The sequence below is a fragment of the Brachionichthys hirsutus genome, chromosome 1 (assembly GCF_040956055.1).
Source record: "Brachionichthys hirsutus isolate HB-005 chromosome 1, CSIRO-AGI_Bhir_v1, whole genome shotgun sequence".
Lineage (NCBI taxonomy): Eukaryota > Metazoa > Chordata > Actinopteri > Lophiiformes > Brachionichthyidae > Brachionichthys > Brachionichthys hirsutus.
The window spans coordinates 9,356,082-9,374,533 of NC_090897.1; the positions used below are offsets into that span (position 1 = coordinate 9,356,082).

The 18,452-nt window shown below is 44.2% G+C and overlaps 2 protein-coding genes across 2 annotated transcripts; one reads left to right on the forward strand and one right to left on the reverse strand.

The window, feature by feature from the left end:
* The first annotated feature begins 478 nt into the window (after nt 1–478).
* Nucleotides 479–4,968, forward strand: tipin (timeless interacting protein). The gene is made up of 8 exons (XM_068749177.1): nt 479–498; nt 1,290–1,437; nt 1,582–1,675; nt 2,648–2,723; nt 2,824–2,946; nt 3,038–3,101; nt 3,860–4,075; nt 4,211–4,968. Exons 2-8 carry the CDS (start codon nt 1,335–1,337, stop codon nt 4,462–4,464), a joined length of 930 nt encoding a protein of 309 aa, XP_068605278.1. The 5' UTR covers nt 479–498; nt 1,290–1,334; the 3' UTR covers nt 4,465–4,968.
* A 715-nt stretch (nt 4,969–5,683) lies between these two features.
* On the reverse strand, nt 5,684–18,452 carry dis3l (DIS3 like exosome 3'-5' exoribonuclease). The gene is made up of 18 exons (XM_068749061.1): nt 18,320–18,452; nt 18,032–18,185; nt 15,236–15,364; nt 14,133–14,268; nt 13,260–13,427; nt 12,926–12,998; nt 12,533–12,709; nt 11,446–11,615; nt 11,190–11,351; nt 10,150–10,397; nt 9,263–9,355; nt 8,880–9,168; nt 8,078–8,313; nt 7,836–7,990; nt 7,492–7,670; nt 7,261–7,406; nt 6,754–6,925; nt 5,684–6,180 (listed from the first exon to the last, which is right to left on the reverse strand). Exons 1-18 carry the CDS (start codon nt 18,450–18,452, stop codon nt 5,860–5,862), a joined length of 3,141 nt encoding a protein of 1,046 aa, XP_068605162.1. The 3' UTR covers nt 5,684–5,859.

The following is an 18,452-nucleotide window of genomic DNA, read 5'->3' on the forward strand; positions in this document are numbered from 1 at the left end:
AATATTTAATCTTTATTGCTAGTCTCTTATTTAAACTATGATCGTCTTTGCATAATATCATTTTCTCCACTTGTTTGCCGAGTGAATTTGTTCACATTTTGCTTGTTTGAGAGTTGGCATGTAAAATATAGCAAATTTGTATGTAATAAAATTCAGAGTTAAAATGTTTATATGGGATTTTGTTAACGAAAGTGTTCAATCATATGAAATAACACAATAAAAATGGATTAATTCACACATTTCCGAGAACGATCCATGAATGGGAGCAAACAGTGTAATCTCCATCCACGAACCCGCAACAAGTCGATACGGTTTGTTTCCTTTTAACACAATTTGGCGCGGAACATCCGAACGACATCCTGTACCGGTCACGTGACCTTTTGTTAAAGCGATACGCGCACCAATCCGGGGTTTCGCGCTTGCGCAGTCGACACAGCGCTGGCGCGCCAGCGGTGTTCGTCCCATCCCTACAGAACGCGCCGACGGTACGACGGAGAGGTTTGTACTTCATTTTAACCGCAATGTTGGATGTTACTCAGTTATCCTTTGTAACTTGTGCTTCACCCGCCATTTTTCACTCTTTCGCTGACAGCGGCTCTCTGACATGTTGGGTAGCCTGTCCGGCTTTACGCAGCTAGCGGAGCAGCGCGGCGGGTAGCCTGTCCGGCTTTACGCAGCTAGCGGAGCAGCGCGGCGGGTAGCCTGTCCGGCTTTACGCAGCTAGCGGAGCAGCGCGGCGGGTAGCCTGTCCGGCTTTACGCAGCTAGCGGAGCAGCGCGGCGGGTAGCCTGTCCGGCTTTACGCAGCTAGCGGAGCAGCGCGGCGGGTAGCCTGTCCGGCTTTACGCAGCTAGCGGAGCAGCGCGGCGGGTAGCCTGTCCGGCTTTACGCAGCTAGCGGAGCAGCGCGGCGGGTAGCCTGTCTGGCTTTACGCAGCTAGGTAGCAGCGCGGCGGGTAGCCTGTCCGGCTTTACGCAGCTAGGTAGCAGCGCGGCGGGTAGCCTGTCCGGCTTTACGCAGCTAGCGAGCAGCGCGGCGGGTAGCCTGTCCGGCTTTACGCAGCTAGCGAGCAGCGCGGCGGGTAGCCTGTCCGGCTTTACGCAGCTAGCGGAGCAGCGCGGCGGGTAGCCTGTCCGGCGTTACGCAGCTAGCGAGCAGCGCGGCGGGTAGCCTGTCCGGCTTTACGCAGCTAGCGAGCAGCGCGGCGGGTAGCCTGTCCGGCTTTACGCAGCTAGCGAGCAGCGCGGCGGGCAGCCATCCTGGCTAACTGAGGTTTTACGTTTTCTCCAGGAGTTTCACGTCAAGCTTTGCCCACTGGAAACCGGCGTCGGTAAAATGTCGGGCTCTGGTGGTCTGCAGGACGAAGCGTTCCCTCCCTTACCACCGCCTCTGTCCCCGAGCCAGAGGGGACGGGATGAGGGAGACCCTTTTGCTGAGGGTGAGAGTCATTCAACACTCGACACGCCTGAAGATTTAAGGGAGTTGCCACTAACGGAACACCGATTGATCTAAATGATGATCTGCCTTGATTTAAGGAGGCGCTGTTGACCTATGCTTTGTGACCATGTGGTCATCGGTGCAGGAGATGGAGATGGAGATGTGTCCAAGCTGGCTGAGGTACCGGCTGCCAAAAGGAAAGGCGTGAAGAGGCCGCAACCGAAGCTGGACGCTCACAGGTGCCTCAGGCAAAACTGCTCTCCAATAAAGGAGTATTTAAATCTGTTAAAATGCAGAATACAGAATAATCCATCTCAAGGAAGTCTTTGCAGCAACAGGCGGAAGCATTGGAATGCCGTTCGGTGTTTATCACAGGATGTAGTTAAAGCTTCATGCCATGTTGTGCCGCGTGAATGAGAAGTAATGAATTAGTTTGGTTAAATTGCAAGATTGAAATAATACTTATTTCAAACAACACAACATAACTGTGTGCTGTTTTCCGTACCGGTAGTTTGTCGTCCTTCCACAACAAAAAGAGGTCGGACACGCTTTCCTGGCCGCGTCCAAACATTTCCAAACTGCTGTTTTCCTTGCGACGCAGTCACAGTAGCGGCACCTAGGATTTAGTTCCAGCACAAAACGGTACCGTCCAGTGTTCTCACTGTGGGAACAAGGATTGAATTTGTTCATGGTAAGGCACCAGATATGTTGAAACACAACAATCGTTTCAGAAGTAGATTATGGTGCGATCGGGGGTCGGCTGTAGGATGTGACTCAGCGTCAGAAGGATCGTTCCCAGTAGAGGGCAGCAATGCACCGTTTCAGCTTCCTGGACTTCAGTCCGGCTGATATTAAATCTCCCAGTTTTGTTGCTTAAAGTGAAGAAGTTTGATTTATTTATTTCTGAAGATATATATATATATATATATTTAAAGATCCTGTTTCCTTTCATGCACAGCCTTCATATTCATCCAGTGCATTTTAAAAAGGGAAACTATTTAGTCTTCCTAAAAAAAAAACCAGTCTCTTAAATAGACTGTAATACTGATTAAAACAAGGATCTGATTTTGGATTATAAATACGACTGCTACCAATAATCAAAGTGACTTTGTTATTTTTTTTTCTGAGATGGTTCTCATACCCGACGGTCTCATATTGCTCCAAATCTTTGAGCCCATGAAGCAGTTCGTAATGTTTGACACTTTCCTCAGGCTCATCTCAGACAGAGGACTCCCGGCCCTCCGGACCCTGTTTGATAACGTCCGTTTCAAAGGCAAAGGGCACGAGGTAGGAGCAGAAACTGTAGAGTACTTGATACCGGCTGTACTTTGTTGATCATACACATACTGTATACCACACGCCTGGGCCTTGGTGTTTGTGTGACCAGGCTGAGGATCTACGGCTGCTTATGCAGAAGATGGAGAACTGGGCCCACAGGTTGTACCCCAAACTGCAGTTTGAAGATTTTATAGACAAGGTGGAGAAGCTCGGCAAGAAGAAGGAGGTGCAGGTGGGAGCAAGACGTTGATGCTGAATATTTCTATCGCATTTGCTGCTTTTCTGCAATGAAGTCCCAGAAATGACTTTTCTTTCTGTTCCAGACCTGTCTCAAGCGCATCCGGATGGACATGCCGCTGACGCATGAAGACTTTATGGGCAACGACGGTAAGAAATGAAACCTCTGCGTGCAGCTGTGTGAGAGGGTTTCATGTTGCCATCAGAGGAAGGCTGCATGATAATGGCAAACTGTAGATGCATTATTTTTCGTCTGCGCTGGTTATTGCGATACGGTACCCAGTAATGTTTTTTGTAGTAGGGTTGATGCTTAAATGGAATGGTTAATCTACTCGTTTATTTTAATATGAAGGTTCATATGATGCAATGGTTAAACGAGACACAGCTAAACAACTCTATTGAAAATCAGGAGATCAAATGCAGTTTTATATTTGAGTTTTGTCCTGCTTTGTTTTGCACCCTGCCAGCAGGCAGTTTGTTTTACTGTTTCGCGGTGCCCATGTAAATGTTGACTGTCCTGCCTGTCGGAGATCAGGAATTTGACGTTTTTTTTTAAAGGGGAGGTCTCTCCGTTTCTGGCGATGCCACACTGGAATGTGTCTACTTAAGAACAATTGAAGGAGACGAGTAAAGCTTTCAAATTTCGGTTAATATCAAGGAGGAGAAAACATGAAATATCAGCTTGTGTTTTACATATGCTTCACTTGACATTAAATGTTCTCTGATGTGGTAATTGCACTTAATCATGTGCACTTAATGATCTATGTTTGGCTCAACACTAAACCAGTTTGAAAATGTCCTGCCCTATAATGAAAGAAATGTATAATTTGCTCTGCGAGACGTCCTGCTGAGTCTGGAAAGTTTCATTTCTTACTTTTATTTCCCGCCTGTGAAAATATATTTTTTAGACGACGATGCCGCTCCTGAATCGCACATCTTTGGGGATCCAAACCCGTTTAATGGCGTCAGCTTCCCCGACGACGTGCCACAGCCGGTCCACTCTACCCCGACTCCAGTTGCGCCTCCTGCTCACCCCTCCCTGACTGAAGAGCAGCAGCTACGGATGGAGCTGAACAAGCAGCGGGCCCTGGAGAGGAAGCTCGCCCGCCAGCAGACACAAACGGGTGGGACGCATGCCTGGAAAGAGTTCTGAATCTTAAACCGTTGTTAGTTATAAGTTTCCGGGATATGAATGTGTTCCATGAACGGAAGCGTCTGTTTGTAGCATTGTTTAGCATAACTGCTGCTTTATTCCTCAGACTCCCAGACTGCCGAGCCCTCCTCGTCAGCAGATGAACCTGCATCCGTCTCCTCGACTAATGTCATCAGCTGTAACGTTCAGGAAGAGGAGGTGGAGGATTTCGACGTGGAACCAGCTAACGGCAGCACACAGCAAATCTGCCAGCCTCCACACAAAGACTCTGAACCGCCCGTGGAGAATGAGAGAGAAACCGGCCGGGGACGGATCCGTCAACCCAGCGACGAGTCTGGGAATAGATTAATGCTCACGTAGAGCACAGACAGCCGCCAGATGTTCAGAATTACTGTTTGTATTATACAACGAACCACTGATCCCACATCTGTTGGTTTGTTGCAAGTACATTTTATAAACTTTTTAGATTATGTTTCCATCCATAGATTCCAGTTACCGGTATTCCTGAATTGTGGTCAGTTACACTGACACGCGTCACACGATGTGGCCATGTGACACTTCGTCTAAAAACTCCCCCTCCTTCGGTTGAGAGTAAATTATTGTTCATCTAGTGATGTGTAATTGGTTAGAGCGGTGTGAAAGAAAGCATTTGGCTTCATGCTGGAAGTTCATGATGTTCAGGAGCACAAATGTCAGATTTGAGTTACTTGCAAGAATCTGGCAAAATGCATCACAATTTATGGGAGTTGCATTTCAGTATATACAGTAAGAATCACAAGTATATTTGTTACACCAGGTGACATGCTTGACGTCATGCGTTGTACGATTTAAGACAGACAATAAACGTTACTTGTATTAAAACTGTTCAGTGTGAAGACGCCTCTGATCTGTGGTACGCCAGCATAGATTCACTGTGGATGGGTCAACATCAAAGCCGGGGGGGGTCAGTTAATTTGCCACATACAGGTACTCCTTGAACGTTGTGGTGAATTGGAAAACATACAATTTGGAATTCAGAACCTTGGAAGGTATTCAGCTTTGGAACTTAAAGTCCCGGTAGGCATGTTTACACATTAGACACCTGACAAAGTGCTACAGGTTTAATCTCAGCCCACGAAATCAACTCTATTCTGAAATTAGTTGATGCCAACACGTAAACACTCATCACTTAAACTGATGCATGGCTCAGTCAGTGCAAACGAATTAGAACTATTGAAGCAGCATGTCATGCAGCACTGGTCTCACCTGCACGAGTTCACTTCATTAAGTTTTCATTTGCTCTCATGATTAATGTTTTCTGATTCTTTAACAGTAGCCTTTATCATCAGTTAAATATCAGCTACACGTCATTTAATGTCTCCACCACTAGTCTCATTGGTGAGTTCACATCTCAAGATGATCAATCTGATAAAAAACAAGTTAATGGTTCAGTTCTCGACGCCAAAAACCTGTTAAGTGTCCACAGAAACATTTGGAGCCTCTGATCGACCCCATTCTGCCCATGAAGATGAATTCAGTGAACACTTTAGCCGATGTGCTCTTTTATGAACCATCTTCAGAAAGACAACAAATCAAAAAGGAAAATTCTCCCAGCTTTAATAGGTCAGCAAACAAAATGGGGTCAGAAAAATATATTTTGCTGCCTTGATTCAAAAGATGCTGAATTAATTTAACATTGTCCCTTTGTAAAAAAATAAAAAATGCATCTTGACTCCCGTGATGCCGATTCATCTTGCTGGAGGATGACTTCATTCACTACGCTGTAGTCGCACACACCAGAGCGACCGTTTCCAGGTCCAGCAGAGCCAGCTCTCGAACCTCCTCCATGAGGGAGTACAGGTTGGGAGTTTTGCTCTGGCCATACTCTCTCTCCTCTTTGGAGAGTTTGGGCTGCCGGCCAGCCTCCTGGGCCTGCTTGTGTGCCTCCTCGGCTAGACGCCGCACCTCCTGGACCAGCTGGCTGTGGCCCTGTGAGCAGGGCTGCTGGGGCTCTGCAGTGCGGTGGGGCCTGTTGCTGATGATCTCGAGCTTTAGACTGTCTGAGTGGAACAGTGGCGAGTGGACAGAAATACGAACCTGTGGAGAGCTGACTGTTATTAATTAAAATTAATACATCTTTTAATGAAAGAACAAGTCTCAGTTTTGTAGCAGTGACACAAAGCCTAAAACCGTAGCGAGAAACACTTTAAAGCGGGGATATTATCTGAAGCAAGGGGGTAAAGATGATTTTCTGCATCACCAACTGAATGAATTAGGGTTCCCTTGGCAAAAGAAATGCTGTAATTACACTGTCATTTGGTGATTTGTAGCTACATTATATTCCATTAACGTACCGCGCAGCAAGTTCGCATAGATAATGTATTCCCTCAGCGACGCATCTACGTCGCTCATAGGGAATATGATCAACAGAATTAGAAAGAGGGAAGTGTTTATAGCAGATTGTAACCTCCATATGTAGCCTTTAAACTAAGGTGAGCTGTGAGTTACCATGGTGATCTAACCGAGTTAAAAGAAAGACGCTTTTCATGACACTGAAAACTCATCATACCTCAATAACACATGATCCTCCCTTTTTTTAATGCATCCCTCTGGAAAACGTTCCACAGAACAGAATGAGTATATTTGAACAGACAGCTTAGTGTGACTCACAGTGATGTGATGAAACAGTCGGAAGGTGGAGGAGCCGCAGCTGGAGGTGGTGACGACGTGGTCTGCATGCGGTTGAATGGAGCCACTGAGCCACTCGCAGCTGCCGTCCTGTCCAGCACCGACGACCTGCTCGTCTCGATTCTTCAGGTACACCGGCCCTTTGACACCGTACCTGGAATGAGCACAGCTGTAGTCAGGAATAGTTCTTTACACCATCAATAAGCCCTGCTCTATTAGGCCTTCAGGAAAGCTACAACTAGGTACAAGGCACAAGCAGTTCAGAATGTATTTCTTTTAAGACACTTCACTTCAACCAGAAACTATAGATGGTTCAATTATGCAGAATAAAAACAGTGTCAGTTCCAGTAATGCAATTAAATATAATAAAGATCTTTGATACAGGACTAAGTATTTTTTATTTTATTTTACTTGAAACGTTACTACTTTGACGATGAAAAGTGAAAATCGTCCAGCCGTCCTACATCAGAGCTGCATGGCGTTTCTTACTCTGGGACAAACACCAACACGCCGTTGTTTCTAATGGAGTAGATGACAGCGTCCGCAACACAGCGCTGGTCTGTCTGAGGGTCTCTTTCTTTGAAATAAAGACACTGGAACAAAGTGGTGGACAACTTCTGAGCTTGCTGGGCCACCTGGAAAGGTCCAACAGAAGTCAGCAGAGTTGAAGTTATGTTGCAAGAAGACAACATTGGGCCCACAGAATCACAAAGCGCTGACCCGGTTCTTGTTGTTGATATGCCGAGCCAGTTCCTCCAAGTCTTTGCTACTGGCGAACGCTTTAACATTCTCCGACCCACGATCCAAGTCGATGGCCGTGGTGAGAAGGCGGTGCACCACAATGTCGGCATAGCGGCGAATAGGTGAAGTAAAATGTGTGTAACGGTCCAGAGCCAGACCTAACGGACAGAAAAATGGGCATTAACACAGTCGTGTGGGATTCTTTCTATTAAAACAAAAATTACATCTTAGAAATGAGATCAAATCATGCATTTCAATACGGGATGGTTCTGAAGAAAAGAATGCAGCACAGAATGGAACCAAGTCTGAATTCTTTGTTGTACCATAATGGTAGTACTGGTCTTGGGACTCGAGACCAGTAGAGAAGTAGAGCGCCTGTGACATAGCTGCAGTGGCCATCATTCTCAACATTCTGTTCACCATCGGGTCCTGAGGGTCCACGGCCCGGTCCAGAGAGTTAGCTAAAGACTTGTTAGTCCTGAAGGAAACACAAATACTTGTTAAAATGCGAGACGCTCTTTTCATGTGCGGACAGCTACAGCCTCGCGAGAACAAAACCAGTCACCTCACATCAACGGTGAAACCCCTGGCCTCCGCGCTGTCCACCAGCTGGGTGAAGAACTCCTGCCGAGGTGGCGGGTGACGCCTCAGCAGGGCCCGATGAGGGAACGCCTCCTGGATCTTGCGTGCCACCCAGTGGTTGGCGTAAATCATGCATTCTGCCACAGTCTCGTGGACCTCCAGAGGCTGCCGGGGAACCAGGGCCGTGATGTTCCTCTCTTCATCCAGTTGGGCACGCACCTGAAGGGGATGGTAAGACAGTCTACTATTAACAAGCATTCCTATCTTGTTCTGGCAGATGAGCAGCCATCATAAAAGAAACACTACTCTTTTGCTATTTTCTTTTAAACAAATAACGGTGCTCCAAAGCTTATACACCTCACAGGACCAGGAAAGCTAAAAACGTACCCAAACCTATTGATACTGTGTTGATTTAAAGAGGAATACACTATTAATAAATTGTTTAAATGCAACACTTCACGGCTGTGGTACATTCTGTTTAAACATTTGACCTAAACATACATCACTCATGTAAAAGCACCCAACCCACAGCCCAATGAAAAAACAGGTCACCTTGATTATAGTATCTCAGTATCAAGTTTTGTCACCCCTGCATCAGGATTCCTTTTGCCAGTCATGGTAGGTAAAAACTTTTTTATAAATCCTATTTATCATTTTTTTAGTCAATGAGAAAAATCTATCCAGCTTTTGTGTGTTTATGCAACTAAATATAGTTCTGAGATTTTTGTTTCTATATCTGGATAAGTAGGATAATTATCTATTTTATATAAACACATCGATCTTACTTCCACCCCCTCCAATTCCAGGGCACCTCCTTTGTCCCGCTGTGCCCGGAGGTGTCTGGCTACGTGCGTTAGCATCCCCAGAGCCTGGGTGAGCTCAGCCAGCTTAGCGTCCTTCTCCTCCGGCCCGAGATTGGACAGCTCCAGGACCTCCGCCTGCTCTCCGTTGAGGAGCGCCTGGGCCAGCTCATAGTGGAGCTGGTAGGAGGAGCGGATGATTGTACGACCGTACCATACCTTGTTGACGGCAAGAGAGTGTGCATCAAGCTCCCACAGCACACTCATTGCATACCTGGATACAAATGTACAGATAGTGCTTCTTAATGCGCTCATCGATGTTAGGTAATAACCTGAATGAATGAGGTGGAGGTGTAAAGTTTACCGACCTGTCAACGCCGCCCAGCAGAGAGCAGAGGTCTGCGCTGAGAACAGCAGGCAGCATGTCGTATCTGCGGTCTGCCAGGTAGTAGGTCGTAGCCCTTAAAAACAAACTGACCTCTCAGCACAGAATCTACACTCTCCAACACAAGCAACAGAGGAAGAACAACAACAACTGTTCATGATGTCACACGCTGGGGTGACATTATGCCACTGCTGACTGATATGTTCAGGGTAATAAAGGCGGTGTCTCTGTTGTGACCATATCTCTGGGTATTTATGGCACTAATCCTCATTTGAGCTGCAGAATATTAAATCATCACCACCTCTTAGCCTTTCACACCATCAGGTGTGCATAAACTGCTGCGTCTGAACTTTTTCAAATCCCAACATTTTAAATTATTGGTTATCATATCATTATCCGCCACAGAAAGCCAGTTGCCAGGGTCAGGAAGGGCATCTGGCATAAAACCTATGGCACAATGGCAACACTGAGCACCTGAAGAAGGATTAAAATAACTATCTGATGGATGCTCCTGAAATGAGATGGAGGGATTTGGACATTTGGAGGGGGACCAATCCCTGGAATGTTGTTGTAATCGTGTTAAAAGAGTTTCTAGAACACAGAAACTACTGGATCAGTTATCCTGAAGCTTGGTGGAAGAGAAGGTGGACCCCTGAAGGTCTACGCTTTACTGGGTGCATGTTTGTTGTGTACTACTAACATCTACTGGCTAACATGAATAAAACACCCACCTCTATAAAATAACAGAAACACTCTTTACCAGAAAACATCGAGGACGTCACAGACGCCATCCTTCATTTGACTGACAGAACAAAAATTCAGGTTTGAATCTTTCTGAATGATTATTTTTTCCTCCAACAGGCTCCTAACCTCGAACGTGCTTCCAAATCCGTGAGTGAGCCCTCTCTTACGAAGTGTGTGACATCTGCGATATGGACCCCCAGCTCCAGCAGCTTCCCACCGCCGAGGCTGCGCACTGACAGCGTGTCATCTACGTCCTCGCAGCCCAACGGGTCAATGCTGAACACCAGGTGGTCCGTGAGGTCCCGCCGCTCTGCCAACTGGGCGGGATCCATCCTCCACGGATTCTCGGGAGAGTTGATCGGCATCTCTCTCAGCTGAGGTGATGCAAAACACATGATTACATGAGGTCGTCATAAAAGAAGCTGCGCACTCAAAGTGATGGGACATGCACGAGTAATTTATTTTGCTCTGCTCTGAAGGTGAAAACGCTCAGAGAGGGAGGGGCCTAACAGAGGACACACCAGACATTGTGCAATTTGCTGAAATGGCCTCCCTCGTGTCATGTGTGTATGGAGAAAAAAAATACTTATCAAGTCCTTGATGATTGTCATGTGAATAAAGGAATGGACGAACATACTTTATGTGCTTTTCAACAAGGTTACGCCATTCCTCTGAGTGCACTGAGGAAACTATTCATGATGAGGTCGTCTTTGAGAAACAACGAGGCGCCTATAAACACTCACACTCTCTTTGAGCACCGTCAAAGGACGCAGCCTTGTGTGGCAGCTTGGCCACACGATGCTCAGCATCATAGTTCTGATTTAAAAGGCTTTAAAACTTGAGTTCTACGACGTCGTAGCAATGTTTACACTAATGCTTCCTCTATTGGCGTAGTTGGTCAGAGAATAAGCCACGTATCTGAAGTTGGAGGTTCAAGCATCAGCCTACATGATGATTGTTTACCATTGTCTGGCATTTGTAATCTCTAGCTTCTAACGTCATGCATAATGCCCGCAATGCCTGCACAAAATAACACGACGACATCCCCTTAAAACCTACAACACATCGTCAACCCGTCTGATCTGATAAAATGCGCTCTAAATGATCTTGCTGCTTGGTCTGTTGCACGTTTAATCAGAAATAAGATGAAATGTTTCAGTCTCAACCTGTGCATCTGAGAAGGGAGGCACATGGATGCAGTTCTCTATGAGGATGGTCTGGACCTCCGTCTCGAGCTCTCCGGCCCGACCCAGAACTCGCAGACTGTGGCCGTTGGGATAGAGTGAGGTGCTTTCCCACGAATCAATGCGCACCACCACTCTGTGATCCTGGCAGAAGAGGAGTTTCAATAATTCAGCATTTTGAAATGTGAAAAATTAAGATTCCTTCATAAATCAGAATCCACATGAAGACAAACCAGACCTGCAGAGCTTCAGCCTGCTGAGTACTGATGCGGATCTTGGGGATGCGACGGTCCCAGGGCACAGCCAGGATACGCTGGGAGTTCCTGCCCTGGGAGCGAGCAACATCTGTGGGTGGAAAGGTAACAACATAGTCCCTCCAGTTCCTCTGCAGAATCCCCACCACACGGCCTGTGGATTTAAAATCAGCAGAGAGAGACCGGAGTTATAACAGATGTTACAGCATCAAAATTATGCTGCTTTTTTTTCTATCAGCATATTCACTTGTTATGAGTCAACGCTGCGCTTAAATATTACATTTTCGAAAGCCCCCTTTCCACCAACATTTTGAAGAACTGTTACTACCAGGGGTTTATAGACCTGGGTAAAATAATTCCTGGTAATCTGTGTGGTTTTCATTTTCACTGCACTTCAAACTTCTACAAAACGTATACAAATCAGGCTGATGATGTATGACTGAGGGGAAGATTTTTTTTCCCCCAGATAATTTCAGTGAAAATTCGCTGAGGATTTTCAAAATCCCAGGTAAATGTTGATGACCAGAATTTTATGTTAAAACATAAAAAAAAAATAGAATCAATAGAATGTGAAGTAAATGCTGGTCCAGTTAATGCATGCTTCTTTAATTAATCCGGTCAGACATGCAAACAATGTCTCCATGGCTAATGCATTAACTACAGCTCCTCTACTCATACAGAATGCTGCCTTCTGCCTTCAAACTCAGGCCATATTTGACACGTTTTAGATCATTAATGGCGCTCTGAAGACATGTTTAAAGAGTGAGTCCTCATAAAAGATTAAAAAAAGGCATTAATAACATCTGTTCATATCAAGTTGGGATCTCTGGGCTTCTGGATACTTTAATTATACAGGAGGAGCTGTAAGGAGTCATTCCATGCGTGTCCTCTCCTCTTCAGTAGTTTAGGGGAGTAATAGAACAACATTTTGCAATGAAGCCCCAGAAATGCATCGTGGACCAAGAAACCTGAATTTTCATCAGCATGAGGGACGGTAGATAGACTACTGTTCACTTTTGTGTGAACTGTTTCAACAGGTTAAGTACAGTGATGATTTGAGGAAGATCCCACCTGTAGGCATGGGCTTGCTCTCGTTCTCCCTTCCACTCATCTCCTCCTGGCCTTCCGCCAGTGCCGTTAACTTCCCTCTCCACTCACTCTTTGGCAACAACTCCAGTGCGACCGTGTCGCCATGCACGGCTCGGTTCCAATTCTTACCACCGTACACCAACACGCCATAACTCAGGTCTGAGAGGGTTGATGAGAGAGGACAAAGAAACGAGGAAAAAGAGAGTGGGATCAGGAGGAGAGATACGAGGCCAGATCAATCCAGGAAGGAGACATTTGTTGAGAGTGAAAACAAATAATCAAGTATAGGAGATTAATCCATTTTGTAAATATGTGTAATAAACGCAATAGGCTCAAGCGTTATTCATCAGGGCTAAGGATGAAGTAGTACTGCACCTGTCTTCTTGTCAGACAAACCATCTGTCATGATAAAAGCGTCCTTGTGGTGCTTGTTGACATTCAGAGTGCCCTGTTTAGAAAAAAGAAAATGAAGATCATTTAAACTTTAAAAGGTTTCATTCGACAACTTGTTGAGAAAAATAATCTACCTTTTGGGAGTTTAAAAGTGAACTAGTCCTCACCTTTAGGTAACTCCCCTGAATTGTATTTGTACCTGAGCCACTTTAAATAACTTTTATTCTTACCTAATTTAGACACTTTTTATGTCAGCACAAAGATTTTACGGGATTCCAAACCGTTCATAAGTTATCGAAGCTAACTGGTTCCGTACCTTAATATAACGCCCAGACTTGATCCCAGCCTCGAGGACTTCAGTGGGCAGATGTTCGGGGAACTCTCTCAGCGAGCCGTCACTCTCCTTCTGTTGCAGCGCCTGCGATATAGAGCTGTACAGCTCCTGAGCCGCCAAAAGCACCGGCCAGAAGTCACGCAAATAGTCCTGGCAAATAAAGTGAGACATTTTAAATAAAGATAGGAGCCACAGGCTGAGTCCTCCTCTCACACCCAATTCTGTTTTCTTTTATTGACATGGAAAATATGTTCAGACTTTAAATAGGATTCTCCTTTTAATATTATAGATTCATGCCATGGCAAATAGCTTTAATTATTTGACCATCATTAGTAAGAAACCTTTTCTCCTCCAGTGGCAGATCGGAATGATGAATGTAATACATTCTAAACTAGAAAAGCGCTCAGAGCGCAAACCTCCACCAAGGCACCAAAATATATATATAACCTGGTCATATATTTAAAGATTCCTGGATCCGGATGGTGATCCGGATCATCATCTAAAGGTTATAAATTGCTCTTGGTATCTTTATACGCCAACAATCATAGATGATGTGTTTTTAACTGCTTTTTGAATCCGTAAATGTGGTTATCAATGTTAAAATGTATTATTTTTTTCCTGACCGCATTCAGGATCAAATCCAGAAGACATTTTTCATTATGAGTAAATGGGACACATTTCATAAACATTGGTCAATAATCAACCGAGATATTGAGGAACATATTTTGAAGCTCCATTGACTGCAACATTACAGACATTTTCAAACTGATCCATAATCCAGGATCTCTTCTAGAGCATCACCAAATTGTAATCATCTATGAGACTTCCAATGTGTGAACGGTAGCGTAGCCTCACCTGGACGGAGATGACGTACACACCAGAGTGGAGGCAGCTGTACTGAGCCACAGCGTCCTGGTCCTCCGTGATCATCACTATATCCATCATACCTGCCAGGTGGTTATGGTACCAGACGGCTGCAGAGTACACACACCTACACACATTTAGCGTATACATTAAATTCATTTGTATCTCAGAACGGTGAAAATACATCAGCGACAGCTCAATTAGCTGTCTTTAACGTATAACACAGATGGACCATATTATCAAGACTAAATCTTTATTAGAACCAAAACCACGGCGGCAAGCGGTCCTTTCACTGCGTCTAAAGTTTTCATCAAAGTGAGCTGCCGATTGAAACGTTCCACCTTATAGCTGAAACTTTTGTAACTTGACTGATTGTTGCGATGATTGGTTGATTATTTTCTCTGATGAAATATCAATAATTTGAATAATTGCATAAAGATGTTAAAAATAGGCTTACAATGTCTAACGAACCACAAATACTGAATTTCCATTTTTCACTTTTGAATTATTTTCACTTTTGTGGGTTTTGTTTCCTGAACTTTCAGTTATCCTAAAAATATATCTTCAAGAGATGTTCCTGAATATATCATCAGAAATGTTACTGTTAGTACTAAAACAATATAGTATTTGCACTGCACTGATTTTTATTTTTAAAATTTTTATTATTATTATTTGTACAATTCAATTTAAAAACCACATAAAAACTAAAGTGTGATCTTAATGTTCGAATATAAACATTCACTAGGAGGGGGAAGCGCTGTTGCATTTAAGGTGAAACGAGATCAGAGTTTAATCATCACTAAGATGCATTTTTTAAACTTTCTTCTGACATCATCTGAAGTTACCGAAAGACACATACATCAAATCAATTACACAAGGAAAGTTAATCCCTGCTGTTACTTGCAGTGTTGAGAAATACTGCATTTCATAAATTACTTTCCAGTGTTTGGTTGCCACACGTCTTCACCTCTAGGTAAGTATAAGACAAATACTCCTTAATCCCCACTGTAAACCCACAACAATGGCTACGAGTCCTCCTCAGTACACGCGGTGAGAAGCTGAGTGATGGTGCTGGGAACTTAAGGAACACTGACCTGGTGCGCCATTTGTCTTGGCTCTCCCCCTTCTCTCGTGGACAATAGGAGGACTGTTGAAATTCATTGGCAAACAGCACGCAGTCATGCCGAGGGTCTTTCAGCAGGTTTCGCAGACGGTTGTATTTCCTGAACAGACATACAATGAGAGAAAAAACACTGTCTGTGAAATAAAATAGAACACACTGACTTTCAGTCTGCTCACTGGTGGATGGAGCCACACCTTCCAGTCTTTGTGCTGGAAGTAGCTTCATATTCTAGCTCTACCTGAGAACGTGAGACTCAGCAAGACCATAAATAAGATGATTTCAAAAGTATTTGGGAAACATTCTGGGATGACTGTGATCCTTTACAATGAGTAAGGAAGCATTAGTGAGACAAAACATTCAGTGTCTGTGGATCATTGTTCATTTTTTCTGTAATAGTATTCTTTGCTATTTAATCTTTTAAAAGGTATAAATGTTTACAATTTTATAGGCTAATGGCTGATCTTCTGAATTGTAGTTCTAGTTTTTGTATGAATACTTCTGTTTTATGGATTTAATTCTGCTTTATGCAATTAAATGTTCAACAGCAACATCTGTGACAGAACATTTTCTTATTTGATTGTGTTAGAAATATTATTATTACAATATATATACACAATTCAATGCCCACAGTGTTTTGACAAAGCCAGGATCCACAACAACAACAACTAAAGAATTCTGATTATTAAACTTTATTTAATATTTGTACATGGCAGAATATGAAAAAATGAAAATGGAAGATTTGTATTGCTTTATGCCTCCTGTTGCCATTCTAAAAAGATAAATATAAACATTGAAGTGTTTTCTTTAAATAGAAATTTAGAATCATCAGGGGAGCATTGGGAAGGACATATATTTAATAAAGTATAAGATGCACATTGTTTATTTTAGTTTATTTTCTTTAATTTCTTCTTGGTTGTGGGAACCATTCCCTCATACATTCTGGAGCAGTATAACTGTACAAAAACACAATTTGCCTTTTGGAGCAGTAAAGTATTCTGATGATGCACATATGGTCTTGATACTTAGTATATATTAAGAGACATATGGAGGAATAGATCAAATGCTATAAAAACAAAAAGAACTTCAAAGATGCTTTTGCAGCGAGCTCAAGAAGAAGAACCACACTGGAATTGAGCTTGCGTCAACACGTGCCTTTATTGTGACACAGGACGACTTGACTGCACATGGATGCTGCGCTGAGGACATTCAACGCAACACCCCTCTCACTCATGGTGCCAAAAGCACAACCCAGTCACTCCCATGATGCATTGCGCCTCACACACACACAGTGGCCGGCCCTCGTGATCGCTACACTATCGTACATTCTGTGAGCTCCACAAGGCTAACGGAAAAATTCAATTATTGACACAACCAGTTATGTCTATCGAACGGGAGCTCGATAGACATAGTCTATCGAGAGGGAGCTCAAACAACAACCTGATTACCCCCTCCTATAGGACTAACATGGGTAAATCATCTTTCTACAATACGGCCACCCAAGGGTGGAACGGATTGACTCCCGCCCTCAAAACATGCACCTCTTTGGCCTCCTTCAAAAAGGCTCTAAAAATACACCTTTTAGGGGGACAGAAACGGAGATAGTCATCACGACTCTCTCCGGGTCAAACCCCCCCTCCTTTTTTTTGTCCACCTATGTTGCACGTATTAATTGCTTTAGTAATTTATTGTAATTTATGTAAGTTATTTAGTCATTTCGCATCAGTGGTGTAATTTATTTTAGATTAATTGTTAGTTTGCACTGGCGGTGTAATAACATTTTATTTTTGTCTTTCTAATGTTACGTTGCATCAATTGCGTAATTTAATATTGGTTTTATTTTTATTTGTATTGTTTTTTTGTGGATGATTTATGTACGAAGGACTTTCAACGGAAACAAGCCCGCAAGGGCTTTTTTGAAATGCTCCTCTTAGACAGGATGTTTGACGTTATTTGTACTGTAATACATGCTACTGTGTGACTGTACTTGTACTCTAACATTCTATCTAATAAATATATTCATCATCATCATCATCACATCATCAAAAGTGAGGCTTCATCTTACTAATGATCGTTAGAACGGCAGCGCAAGCAGAAATCAAAACCCACAGTTCACGTGGGACTCCTAATTTATAGTTTCATCAAGATTGTCAAAACCACGACAAGAAGTGTGAGTGGGAGAGACATCGCAAGTCAGAGTCTCATTTAGCTTAGTCAGCATGGCTCGGATGTAATGAGGCTGAGCCCCGCCCACAAACCAGACTGTCATTAGAGGCTAGTTCAAAGGGAATGGGAGATTTTGACAGCAACACCTTTACTCTTTGCTTTCAAGGCGTGTGAAGCCAGGATATGACCTTGCTGGTAGAAAATGAGTCTGCGCTGCGTTACGCATCAATGCGTTACGCATCGCTGCGCTACGCATCAATGCGCTACGCATCAATGCGCTACGCGTCATCTGCCACGGAGGTGACGTTTTTATCAGTCCTGCTTCTTTGTGTCAATACTTGATGAAAAACACTTTTAAGACATTTAAGGGTTTGCCATGTGGCAAGGATTAACCCATTACATCCTGCAGTGGATCCAGATAAATAAACACACACACTTTCTTTGGTGTTAGTGTTAAGGATAAAGAGCCATGATATTTCTTCAATCACTTACTTTAACAGAACTTATAAGGGAAGCCATTTTGATGCCGACTATCTCGTCTGCTTCGAATCTAATTTAGGTCTAATGTAATTGAAACGCAGCGTGTTCGCGGCGCCGGCCGTACCTGCGGCCGCTGCGGTGCTGCACAGCCTGGCAGGCGGTCTGCGTGAAGACGACGCCCCGCAGCTCTCCGACCTCCAGCACCTCTTGATAATCCACCACCACGCCGACATCAGGGAACACATAGTGGGTCAACTCTCCCGGGAGAAGCTGGCCACCTGGTTGGGAAATAGGAATGTGTGTAGGTCTAAAAACAAAAACAGCAACACTGTTTACATACTGTACAGGTTGCTTCTAGTGACCGAAGCTGTTTAAATACACGGTGGGGGAACCTTTGTTCGGAGCTCTTTACCATTATCACAAGCCGCCGGACACAAGGCGCTGCAGCAGGGAACGCGCTCTCGCAGGTAATGCTCCCGCACCACGCGGACCTTCTTCCCGCGGCAGCTCTTCAAATGGAGAATCTTCTCCGTCTTAATCATCAT

Bases quoted from the DNA above. Each gene is read 5' to 3' on its own strand.
- tipin (XM_068749177.1), top strand. From the start codon at position 1,335: ATGTCGGGCTCTGGTGGTCTGCAGGACGAAGCGTTCCCTCCCTTACCA. The intron at 2,724-2,823 runs GTAGGAGCAGAA...TTGTGTGACCAG, and splicing joins TCAAAGGCAAAGGGCACGAG to GCTGAGGATCTACGGCTGCT. The intron at 4,076-4,210 runs GTGGGACGCATG...TTTATTCCTCAG, and splicing joins CCGCCAGCAGACACAAACGG to ACTCCCAGACTGCCGAGCCC.
- dis3l (XM_068749061.1), bottom strand. From the start codon at position 18,452: ATGATGATTAAGACGGAGAAGATTCTCCATTTGAAGAGCTGCCGCGGG. The intron at 18,186-18,319 runs GTAAAGAGCTCC...TTTCCCAACCAG, and splicing joins TCCGGCGGCTTGTGATAATG to GTGGCCAGCTTCTCCCGGGA. The intron at 7,991-8,077 runs GTGACTGGTTTT...TGTTTCCTTCAG, and splicing joins GGTTTCACCGTTGATGTGAG to GACTAACAAGTCTTTAGCTA.